Consider the following 12,941-nt stretch of genomic DNA (forward strand, 5'->3'; position numbering starts at 1 on the left):
AAATGAAAAAAAAACCCTGTCCCTCCGTGAGGTTTTATAGGTATCACATGGACACCGAGGCCTTACACCTGCGGTGCTGTTTTAGTGCTTGCTATCTCACAAACGACGAAGCTGGAACTGAATGCTCTTTGTAGACGCATGACTATTGTAACCTGCTTTTCTAAAGGACAGGTACGGCCTGCTTTGGGCTCTCTCAGTGCGCAAGGGCTTAATGGCATAATTTGTAATGCTTGTTGTCAGCGTCAGCTGTCACAGAACAAACGTATATAAAGCCCCAAAAGAAGAGCTTTCTCCCTTTGACCCAAAGATCCTTGTGTTGTAAGTGGGTGATGAGACAGACGGTAGCAAGGAGGTGGGGGGGACGTATGTGAAGTGGTTCTTAGGAGCCCTACTCACTGCACGCAGGCCAGTCAGTCATTTCGGAAGCCTTTGTATGCATCCTGCCTGAGGGGGCTTGTAAGAAAGGCTTCGAAGGGATGTAATGCAGCTTCAGATTTTGTTAGGAGTTGCTCTTAAATAAAGAGCAGAATGGGAGAATTTTGAACAAGTTGGAAGAGATGGAGGGAGGGTGGAGGTGTGTGTTGCTGGCTGAGTAGGAGTCCAGATCTACACCAGGAATTTGGTCCCTCTTTTGGTATTGTTCTTTAACTGGTCGTAATAAGTTGAAGCACTTTTACGGCAGTGAAACTTAACTATTGGGCCTGGAAAAGTTGTGTGAATTGTATTGAAGAGTGTTTCTTTAGCTGTAGAGAAATGTCAACAGAGAATGAGATTTTGGCTTGTAGCTTTGTCTAGATTTAAACCTGGCTGGAGGTCCATCTGTGTAAGAGTTTAGTGCTGAATTGAGTCACGGCAGAGCTAAGATACCATCCTCAAGTTGTACTGATTTATAACACACTGCTCTGCACTCCTAGTAGTGGTACCTGGGATGCAAAATCGCAATTTCTTGCCAAGGAGCAGGCAAAGCTTAAGAAGTTACCGCCTTGCAGGTGGTGATTGGTGTCTTGAGGTGTGTTAGTGTGCAAACACTCCTGCTTTGGGTTGCTGCAAACCCAGTCACGTTACCTTAAACCACCTTTAGAGGTGGTTACATCAAGTCAGTGGTTACTGCAATTCAGCTGTAAGAACGACACCGCAGGATATTTGTGCCCTTAAAACAGCAATACACTAATACAATCCCTGCAGCATGTTTTTGAGTGTAAGGAGAGCAATGTGGCATTTTTTACAGACCACAAGACTGGATAATTTGGTGTTCAAGTGAAGATAGTAAGTGCTTGGGTATCTGACTGGCTTCTCCCTATGGTTAGAAAAGGAATAGCAATTGAGGGAGGTTGGGATATGTAGATGTTTGCACAGAGAAATGTAAGATTACTGTTTGTTTCAGTGGTGTTAGTCCACGTAAATTAGCAAACATATAGCAGCTTTGTTAAAATACAGAATTATCTACAGGGAGTAAGAGGGGAACCTGATCGAGGGGAATTGTTTTTATCTACTGTTCCAGAAGAAGCGAGTTGCCATACACGACTTGTATGGCATTATAATTCATATTGAGCAGTCTTATTTTCATATCTATGTATGATAAAAAAAAATAAAAAATCAGCTCTGGTAACATCAGTAAACCAACAGCTTTCAAAACAGAAATTTTAATTTTAATGTCTTTTTCTCCTTTTAATTTTCAGTTGCTCACTAACACCTCTATTTTGCTTATATGAAGTGAATAGGTTTGTCATTGCATGCGAGGAATATTCATTAAAGGATGTTGCAGCTGAGCTTAAAGAACTGAAGGCTTTTTTTTTTTGAAAGCTCTTAAAAACACAGAAAAAGCAGTTTATCATTGGCATTGTATTTGGTCAAAGATTTAAGTGCATATTGAGCCAGGAGATTGACTGGATATATGGCATCTAAGAGTTCATCAATTCAGACTGGATGGCTGGAAGGGCTGGGTAGTTTAGCTTCCTGTATTTGGAGATCATTAAACTGCAGACAGTTTCCCTTTGTCTTAAGCATAACTTTTATTTGTCCGTTTATTTGACTTTAACAAGTCATTAATCGGTTTAAAAAACACTTTCTAGTCTGCTTTCTCTGTTGGGCTGTAGTCAGAGGATGGGGGAGCGAGGGTTGAGGTTCTGAACGTTTTGTTGCCAGCGTGCAGATGATGTGTCATCTGGATGTCTGCACAGAGCAGACAAACTTTGAATTTCTTTTGCAGATAAATGGAAGATTTCATCTTTTTAAATAGTGAAATCATCATTTAAAAACTAAGCTGCGTAAGAATAATTAGTGACCTGGCAGAGTAATCTGAGGTTACTTGGTGAGAGAAATATATGGAGCAGTAGTCTTGTTTTGGAAGGCACATACAAACTTAGGTATACAGGGTGACCTGCTTCCAGGTTTTTTAAAGCCCCAGCTGAGGTATTGGTGGTGTTTTACACCTGACTTCCCTCTTCTTTTGGGGGGGGGGTTCTGGTACCTCCCTGCCTTGTGCCATTTCCCTGTCTGCTGCCATTTTCAAAGTACTCTTGCAAGAGCTCAGTGTGGACAGATAGGCTTGTTGCACCTAAGGTGAGCAGAGGACTGGCAGACATAATTCCCTCCATCTCCAATGTACTTGAGCTTTATGAGCTTTTTTACACCATTTTTTTTAAATTATTGAAACAAGTCGGTATTTATCTGGTTCTCTCGTTAAAATAGAAAGTGAAAAAATTATCGTTGCATCGTCTTAAAAATCAAACAAAACCAGACTGAAGTGGTTGCTTCAGAAACCTCCTTGAATTTCAATAAGGATTATTTCATGTAGTTGCCTTTATTTTTTTTTTTTCCCCTACAGATGACGACTTTGATCAATTTGATAAGCCTGGTGCAGAAAGGTCTTGGAGAAGAAGAGCTGGAGATGATGACTGGGACAGGTGGGTAGAATATTTTCATGTTTAGCTTCTGTATGACATTGCTGTGTTTTGCTGTTCTGGCATTTTGTATTCTAATATTTACAGTAGTGCGCTTTCAGATACTAATGAAGATGTTGGTTGTTATGCATGTGTCAGCAGCTGCTAGACTGTGCCAAATGTATGTTTGTCTTGAGGAATTTAGAGTGCTCTATGAAGAGATGCCGTTTAAAATTAGATAAATATAAAGCATTTCTGGTATGTAATTAAATTTACAAAAAAAGCCCTGTTTTTCCTCTAAGTCTTCAGCAGGGTCTTAATGATTGGCTTAAATAGATTTTTTTTTTTTCTGGTACTTGAATTTGAGAGGTTTTAATGTTTAAATTCTTATTCTCAAAATATAAGGGTAATTGAGCTTACATACGGGCTGCTATTGAAAATACGACTGCTATAAAGATTTAGAAGTATGCACGAACTTGGTTATTTTTGGGGAGAATAAATGCATATCCTTTCATGTGAAGGCACTCTAACTGCAAAAGATGAGTCTAGCTGCTGGCTAAACTTGTCTGTTCTTTCTGGCAGGAAACTTTTCACTTGTTAAACTGCTTTATTATTAGTCCTTTTTAGTAGCAGAGAAGCTTGTTCAAACTTTGCCAGAGGTCAATGTGTTTCACTGTAAAAAGGGAAAAAAAAAATGGAGTAGAGCTTGTCTTACCTAACAATCGCTCCCATGACTCTGGTAAACAAATTGTACTGTAAGTAGTTTTCCACTGAGCTGAGCCCAGGGAGTGAACCAGCTACTGTACACTTATTGTCATTCCAAAGGGATTAGTTTCCTCTTCCATGCTTTCCTGCTAGGTTAAGTAGTTTTCACTGCTGTAGGAGGTGAGGAAGAATGAATAAGGAACTCAGACAATATCTTGAATGTACAGTTTGTTCTGCTGCTTTGTCATGCCAGCACAGTTGTGTTGTTAAGTTGGATGGTGAAAACTGCATCAAGGAACTGATCTGCTTTGAGAATGCAATTGAAATAATTTGTTCAAGCTAGGTCACTGCACTGTGCTGCCTCCCAGCCCCAGAACTGGGGTGTCATGCTTGAGGTAGCACAATACACCCCAGAATACTAAAGCCTGTATCACAGGCAAATGCTTTTGTATTAAAATATGATTTTCTGAACTTTTTGCCTGTACAACTGACTTCATGGTGTGAATAGGTGAGCTTTTAAATGTTGGTTAGTCCCATTATTTTTAGCTGCCCTACTCTTATTACCATGGAAAACGTGGAAGAGTCAAACAACTGTTCTTGGGGAACAGTTCTGCAGGGAAGAAGTTGTAAACTTACTGCTGGAGGTGAATGCCCTGTGACAAAGCTCTTTTTATAGGACTTGAAGGCTGTAGGGCATTTTCACTAAGTTGAGACTTTGAAGCACACAGTTTTGGAAGAAAGTTCTTTCATTTATGTGCTTGTTTTTCTTGCTATTATTAGCTACGTGTAATTAGAAACAATGAATAATCATGTTTTGTTTGTTCTTGAGTGCAATTGTAAGGGAAGTGGTTTTAGGTGCAGTGATAGAGATTCCAGAGTTTCATCTTGCTGATCATTGGAGAGAATATTTTTTTTACAACTTTATCTGATGGAATATTATTTCATTTGCAAATGTGTTGGAATTATTGTTTTAGGGATGGTTCTTGCTAGATTGCAAAGCTGTCTTTTGGACGTGTTAAGTTTTGTGGTTGCCTGGGCAGCTGTAAATGCCTTACCCCTGGGTATGTTGTTGCCTAATGTAATTGAGTTTTTCTAACTACTGGCCTAGTTCAGTATAGGGCACGGGTTATTGAATATGGCAGGGGAAAAGAAGCTGAACGAACACAGTAGACTTTTTGGTCCCTCATGCTTTGTTTTGCAACCTAAATTGGTTTTTTTTTGAGATGAGGGTGAGGGAGTTACGCAGTTAGAAAAGAGTTGATCGCTGATATGTTGCTTTTTAACTGAGTCCTGTCTCCCAGACATTTAAACCATTGTGGATTTCCAGATCTCTTTCTGTTCCCAAACACTGGAGGGTGATAGCTGAGAGTTGGAAGGCCCCTGTTATTTTGGAGTACAAATGTAACATTGTTCTTGGAGAATTTTTCCCATTGCCCTTTTTTATTACAAATTCTTTTCCAAAACACTTGTTCTTGGTACTGCTCATGTTTAATGAGGCATGCTCATGAAATCGGGGGCCAGAAAGGGCCATATAGTCTGATGTGTTTATCATGGGCTGTTAACTTAAACATTTATCTCTCTAAGTAGCTCAAAGCTCGGGTTTGGGAAAAACGTGCTGTTCTGGTGCTAGTCTGTGAGATGACAGGAGTGATTTAATAGTTGATTTTTGTAGAAATTTCTTTGTTCTGACTCTTCTCTGAGACAGTTCATTTCTCTATACTGGCAGAAAACTTTTCCCTTTTTGTTGTTTCTTTCTTCATGTTATTTTCTCATCCTGATTTGATGAGATGAGTTTATTCAGTGAGGGGAACATTGAATATTGGGAGGTGAGGAAGGGCAGGCAATGGGTCTATCTTTTCTGAGAGCAGTGAACTAGATTATTTTAGCCCTGTTTTCCTAGAACTGCAGTGTTGGAAAGACCTTTGTGTCTTGATGATAGTGAGGATTGGTTGCCTTTGAAACTGTCACAGATGTGTACTTTTATTCCAGTTTAATTTGTATTGTATGGCTTTGTGTGGTATTGGCTCCCAACCATCTGTTTTTCTCTGCTAACTGAAGATCTCCTAATATTTGTGTGTGCTTTTTTGTTTGTTTCTTTAAATAGATCTGGTAGTTCTGGTCCCTCTTCTCTGATATATAACTTCAGATTAAGCTATGTTAGAAGAAGCTTGAGATGATGTCTGCTTTACTGTTCAGGCTTTTCGCTGTTACTTTGGTTCAAACAGTTACCAACATTGATTTTTCTTTTAAATTATCAGTGCAAATGGTGAATACCATTGTATGAAAAACCTTTGTTTCTGTTGTCATGGGCTTCATATATGTGCTCATACACATTTTTTGGTCTGTCATGTAATAGGCCAAAGATTTAAAAACAAACAAAAAAACTAGAATGTGTATGCAGTTACTTCTATGGACCAAATGTCTTAAAAAAAAGAAAAAAATTGCATCAAGGATTTTTTTAGTTATATCCTGAATAGCCCTAATTATATTTAGATAATGAATTTAATTTTTCATTATCTTTATCATTCCTTATGACTTGATCTTCTTCCTAGCTGAACTTGCATTTTGTCTTTGAATGTTGCTACAACACATGCTCTTGCTGTCTATTTGAATTTCTTTCATGCAGCTTTACTAAAAGCTGTCAGTGGTGGACCATGGTGCTGGGAAATCTCAAATCTTTGTGCTTTTGTCAGATTACTGATTCCGTGCTGAAGAGATTAGTGCCTTTTTCCTACCTCAGGTGTGGCTAAAAACTCTTCCAGAACCAGTTCTGTTACGTAGAATTTTCTGTCTCTGAAATAAAGGGCTTAAATGCTAGCCATTTTACTCTTTGGGATATGTATGTCTTATGTCCCAATTTTTGTTTAATATTGCAGTGAACACAGAGCAGTTGCTGGTTGTTAATGTTCAGACATTCCTGGAACTGTTTGAGATCAGCATGGAGAAATACTGTGTGCTGCTGATAACATCCTGTTTAGTGATGATGTGGAATACAATCAGTTTTCTCAGACAATTTTTTTCATGCATTATCTGTACATTAGCTAGGTCTTAAAGACATGTACTTATCAATGTCTAGCACTGATTTATGTCTTGGGATTGACTACCTCAGTTATTCCTCTGTCATTCCAGGTATTCCAGTGTCATCCTAAAGAACTCTTACACATAATTACTGCAGTATGAATTTCCTCTCAGCTGCTATAAAAGAGTAGCAAATATGCCTTTTCGTGTAGGTTCAAGTATGATGAAACCTTACTTTAGTTCCCATTCTCACTTTGGGGTATTTATTTTTATGTAATATCCAAGGCCTGTGTTGTTTTTCTTTTTTAAGGTCTGCCAAGACATGCAGGTTAAAATAGGTTCCCATTTTTGAATTACAGCTCATATTTCAAATCACTGCCATCTTATTTTAGTATTGGGATGTGTGTGTTCTGATATGAGCATTTGTCAGTAATAAATATTTTCTATAGAAGGGGGAATCTCTTTATTCCTGGCACCAGGCTGAAGGCAGAATGAAATTAAGTAATTAAGATCTTAAATAGTGAGACTGTAGTTCTTTGTGTTGGCATCTTCTTTACAGAAGAGACTGTATGTGATGGAAGAAGTTTAGTAATAGTATGCCAGGTATTTTTGTTTCCTGAATTCTTAGTCACTCTCAAAGAGGTAGTGAGCCATATATTTGATTTCTGTAGTCCAGCAAATGTCTGTTTGACTGACCTGACTTTTCCTGTTCCTGAAGTTGGGGGCATTTATGAAAGATCTAAGCCTTACCACCTCCCAAGCCAGGTGGCCTCCATGTGCCTCCTTCCTGAAATGCAGCTGGGACCACGTGGTGGCCTGTAGGCTGAGTTGTGCCTACAGCATGTGACTGTCCTACCTGCTGCTTCTGTAGGGAAGTGGGAAACAATAATTTGGACAGTATGTTCAAATGGCCTTGAAGAGGAGGATCTAGCTGTGTCTTATATGTCTGCACTTTGTCTAGGTCTGTGTACTGTATCATAACTGGAGGGATAGGGAAAGGAGATGGTCTGAAAATGAAGTGTTTGCACAACAGCAGTATTTATGTGTTTTGTCTGATGCATGTAACATCTTTTTCAGCTTGCTAAATGCTTTGTTAAAAGGAAAGCTTTGTGTGGAGTCTGTGACAATTCTCAAGTTAGTTTTTTAAGTCACATATGGTGCTTATTTCTGTTTTCTAAGGTTCAACTTTTTAAAATTTGTTAATATTTTCCAGTGAACTTGATGATGATTTGCTTGGAGAGGATTTGCTCGCTGGCAAAAAGGTAAGAGATGCATTAAAGTGAATTGTTACAGATACTGAAATGTGAATCTTGTTCAGCTCATCCACTCCAGTTATTTGATACGGCCTTTTATGTATTGTACAGTCACCTCCCTGAAGCCTGAGAGCCACATTGCTCAGGTATCTGATCTGCTGTCTTGCCAGAGCACTTTCAACCCAAAGCTTTGCTGCTTTTGTGAAATACCTCCAAGTGTGGTGATTTTAATAAAATTTGAGTACATTTTTTCCTGAGGTAGCATTTCTCCTTGTAACACACAGTTCAAAAAAAAAAAGAGATGTCTCTCAAAATCAATTTATCTGAAGCTCAGATTGACGGAATTAAAATACATATATATATATATATATATATATATATATATGCATGTATATATGCTTTCTGCAGCTGGTCAGGATTCCTGAGAATTCATTTCAACTGCAGGTTTCCTGGCTATTGAAAGCTATTTGTCAAAATACCAATAGTGTTCTGCTGCTCACTCCCAGCAGTGTTATACAGAGATCTCTTTGAGGTGCTCTGGTACATTCTGGGTGGTGAGTGATTAAAAAAAAAAAAAAGCAGTCAGTGGTGTCTATTAAAGATCCACCCACTGCACTTCATTTGCTACTACTTTACATAACAAGTAGGCAGAGGATTTTCCTTTCTACAGTAAAGGAAGGATGTGGGAAGAGCTAGTGTTGGAGAACATAAATGAGCTTCCTTATGACTGCTCTAGACTCTTCACTCTGTGGTATGTGTTTCCAAAATGGAACTGCACGGAAGATTGGATTGCCTGTTTGGATTTGCCTGATACCTGCAAGAAGAGGCAGGGCTTCTGTTTGGGAAATCAGAACTGGCTGGTCACTTCTTTCTCCTCTTTATTTGCTAAATGAGTTCAATTAGAAAATAGTTCTTAAAGTTGTAGCTGGAGATGAGTAGGTTTAAGAAGCATGGATCTGGTGGAAGTTGAGTTTTAATTGATGTAGCTTCACACTCTAAATGTTAGAAGCTAGCTTCGTGAAATTGTTCTGTAAGTAATCCCCGTTAAAGATAGGAAATCCTGTGACTAGTTTGCTGGTTATCAAAAATGTAAGCACTTAACATTAAATCTTTGTAGTTGAAACAAAGTTGATAAAGCTACTTACTAAAATTTGTCTGTACGAATATAAAGTGATACTAGATTTCTCCAATGTATTACGTGTTCTTTTGCTTTTCTTAGTCTTATTTTCAGTTTTCCAGAGCTCTCAGCAGTATCTCTGGGTATGGACTTACATGGTGGAGTAATAATAGGTTTCTCAGGAAGTTTTCCCTGGGCTATTTAGGCTAAACTTGCTTCTACTTAATCTCATCCAAGTACTTTTAGATAAGTCTACCCTTGTGTAACCTTTCTGCCCCCATTACTTCAGGGGGATGGAAATAATGTTGCCGAGCAAAACTGTAGTTATCTCTTCTGCAGTGTAATTATTTAAAACAAAATGAAACAGAATAAATGTATGAAGCAACTGAAAATATGATCGACAGATTAGGACGAGTTCAGAAAAGGCACAATATTGTTTTTAATTCACTTGAAAACTACTTTGTCAGAGTTCTTAATATCATTATATAAACACTTTGTCAATGTTCTTAATATCATTATATCATTTCTCCAGGCTCCTAAGTATCTGCTCATTTAAAAAAAAGAGCAATTCAGTGTTTTTTTTGACTTGCCTAATGTGTCAGGGTCACAGGGCAGTTAAATAATGCTAACCTTTCTCTCATCCTGGTATTTCTTTAAGTGAATTGTCATCTTTGGCTATATTTGGAAATACCTCAGTGAATAGTCTTGATAGCTGGGCAGATTCGAGTTTTGGAAATTTCTGTTCAACCATCAAACATTTATTTACAGATTTGTTATCTCGAGTGGTATATTTTTTTCTTGTTGAATTGGGCAATTTCGTTGAAGATCCTCATTTAAAAAAAAAATTCTGAACACTAAGTAGTTTCTATAGTTTGTATCCATATTTTATGCTCATGATTGACTTTTTCCGAAACCTAGAATCAGTCAGACTTGTCAGATGAGGAGCTGAACGACGATCTTCTGCAAAGTGACAATGAAGAGGAACAAGAATTTGGGTATCTTTTCTAAATCCTGTGTTTTGAATAACTATTATGCTATATGTATAACCTGTAAGTTTTTGACTACTACTACTGATAACTCAGTTTAGTAGTTACTAGTTACATACGTTAAGTAGTTTTGCTTATTATTCAGTCAACTACTTAACTATATGTATATATGTGTTCAGTGGCATTGTTAATGTGTCAGTAAAATAATGCTTATTTATTTGAATCTAATAAAATGAACATAACCCCAAACTATAAAAAATATCCAGAAAGCTTAAAGAAGAAACCATATCATTTCCTATGCTATTTAGAACTGTTTGTAAGTACTTACAGAGCTCTTGTTCTGTGCTTTTTCTATTGTTGTAGGCTTTCATCTCGTTTTTTTGCTGCCATCCTGCTTTTAAAAATGTATCTTACCTCCTGAGACCTTAAGGAGGGGATCTCCATAGTTTCTAAAGCATGAAATGTGGCTTAAATATTTGTGTACAGTACACAGCAGGAAATTTGTATGGGGTCTGTAGGGTTGAGCAGGGTTTTACTTCCATGGGAGTTCGGTGAGGAACCTGCCCTGTGAATACTCCGTGTTGATACGGATCCAGTGCTTAATTATGGGTGCTACAAATCAAAACAAAAGTCCTGATAGTTTCACTTTTCAAGCTGGACTAGAAGGGATTACAAGATGCTTGTGATGGAGAAGTGATGTAGTATCACTGCTGCATTTAATGCTCTCTGTCTTTCCTGGCTGCTTTTTCTTGATGTCGTGCTGTATAGATGTATGTTCTGAAGGGGTATATTCATGTTGCTCTGAGATCTCCTTTCTATCCTTGGCGTGGATTAGGACGAGGGACGTCTCCCTGTATTGGATTGATGAAGGCGGGGTGAAATACCTCACCATTGAGACCATCAATCTCTCTACTGGCTGCTGTTCTCCCTGGAGGAGTGAGAGTTTGAGTGTTCCCTTCAACGTGGGTAGTCCCAGTTAGTCCTCACTGTTTCTGCTCTGGATTTCCTCTTTGTGGGCCATGGGCAGCAGGGATAGCCATATGACTGCACTAGTGCTGAGGAAGTACCAGGAGTGTGATAGTATTACGCAGTGGAAGCAGATCTCTGCATTTTTAGCAGCTTTACTGCCAGGATATGAAAGCCTTGGTCCACTCCTCTCCCTTTGTTTCCACTGAAACTCATCTATGCCTCTATAGTTGGGAGGATAATGATAATCCTGCATAATGTTTTGGTTATTGTATTACATCTTCTCCATCTGATAGATGCAAATTGCTCAAAGCTGCCTGGAACTTGTGCCCCCAGACTTATGAAAATAGTAAATAATAGGAATGTAATCTAAAAAACAACAAAAAACAATCTTTGTTTTCCTTGTACCCAGAACTCTCAAATCAATAAGAGCTTTTTCTCCCTGCTTTTATAACTAGTCTGCAGTTGGTGAGTCACTCTTTTATGTGTTGATGACAGTAGCTATTGTAAACAGTAAATTCTGAGTTTTGCTTTTTCTCCAGATAATAATCTTTCTGTTTTTCATTTCGATTGCTTTTTCATTGTCTGTGCCAGTGCTGTTACTAATTTTAAGTCTTAGGCATACATATATATTTGTAAATTTGACTATATATTTTACATAAAGTAGAACATGAAATCTGTCATAAAATGTAAGTTTGGATTCAAGGTAATGAAGAAGGAGCAATATTAATGCATTTAATAAAAAACTAATTCACCAGTTTATTTTGAGAGATTGGGAAAACAGATGCAATTATAGTAATTTTGTGGATTTTTTTGTTAGTCTTGGAATTAAAATTAAATCCAGCCTGCTTTGGTTACTGAGCAGGACTTTTGCCAGTTTGACCTGTTAAACCATCTGGTTGGTTTGATTCCCCTGGTCAAATAGCCTGCAGTTCGTGATAAGCTGCAAGACAGTATGCATTATGAAAGTATGGCATGGAGTCAAATAGTGTGTGAGGTATCATTTTGTCTACCAACTTAGAGAATATGTGTCTGTTGGCTTTGTTTTGCTGAGTCTTTGTGAGTACACTTGACTGTTATATTTCAACCTTTAAATCTTTTTCCCCTATGCTATAGTTCCCAAGGTGTCACAGTTAGCCTCGATGCTACATCTGGCTTGCTTACGTCCTATGAACTCTCTGAGACCATCAATGATGAATCAATAGAACATGAGTCTGAGTACGAGCAAGGGGAAGATGAAATTGGTTACGACAAATCTGAAGCACCTGAAGAGTATGCTTCAGAGTATGCAGAGGAAGGACATTATGAAGGCAATGATCCTGAACTGACAGAAGACCAAATAGAATATGGGGAAGAGCCTGGAGAAGATGATGAAGTGCTAGACCTTGAAATCAATGAACCCCTAGATGAATTTCCAGTGAGTTTCTTTCTATTGTATCTTCAAAGATAACGTTGCTTCATGTGCATAGGGTTTCAGACTGATTTGAAATCTGTTTACCTCCCTAGGGAGTAGGGGAAATTAGACCTATTATCACTGTCTGCCGGTTTCTTTATCTAGGCTGTGACAAAGTTTGTGTTGACAGCTTGTTTGGCAGTAGGTAATGCTCCTTTGTCATGCTGGAAGGCGGTTGAGAATCATGACCTTGAGGATTGTATCCTTAAGGAAGAAAACAGCTTTGTGTGGTGGAGATACACTGCCAATTGTTAGAAGTACTTAATGCAAAAGCTTTTATCCAGGCTTTAGACAAGATCTGATAAAGTCCTTCGAAGGTGAAAAGATTATTGACCTGCTAAAGACATCTTTAAGGTGCTAATATCCCAAAGTGATTGATGTCCTGCTTGTTCATCCTTTTTGTAAGTGAGAACTGTCTAAACCTGAATAAAGAGATTGGAGGTTAGTTCAGAAAATGTCACCTGCATAATTTGGTATAATTTAAACTGTGTATTAGAGAACACATGGTACATTTAATTGCTAGTTAAATGATTCAATTTTAATTAAAACTGTATCTGGTCA

The 12,941-nt window shown here is 38.1% G+C and overlaps 1 protein-coding gene across 9 annotated transcripts in view; it reads left to right on the forward strand.

Annotated features, from left to right (window-relative positions):
- The window catches only part of RBM33 (RNA binding motif protein 33), a 102,548-nt gene that overhangs the window by 6,977 nt on the left and 82,630 nt on the right, over positions 1–12,941 (forward strand). For all 9 annotated transcript variants that reach the window (XM_040546139.1, XM_040546133.1, XM_040546134.1 and 6 more), the window contains exons 2-5: positions 2,828–2,906; positions 7,819–7,867; positions 9,894–9,970; positions 12,044–12,344. In XM_040546139.1, the coding sequence (XP_040402073.1) occupies positions 2,828–2,906; positions 7,819–7,867; positions 9,894–9,970; positions 12,044–12,344 (506 nt within the window). The remainder of the gene's footprint in view (positions 1–2,827; positions 2,907–7,818; positions 7,868–9,893; positions 9,971–12,043; positions 12,345–12,941) is intronic.

This window comes from Cygnus olor, chromosome 2 (genome assembly GCF_009769625.2).
Source record: "Cygnus olor isolate bCygOlo1 chromosome 2, bCygOlo1.pri.v2, whole genome shotgun sequence".
Lineage (NCBI taxonomy): Eukaryota > Metazoa > Chordata > Aves > Anseriformes > Anatidae > Cygnus > Cygnus olor.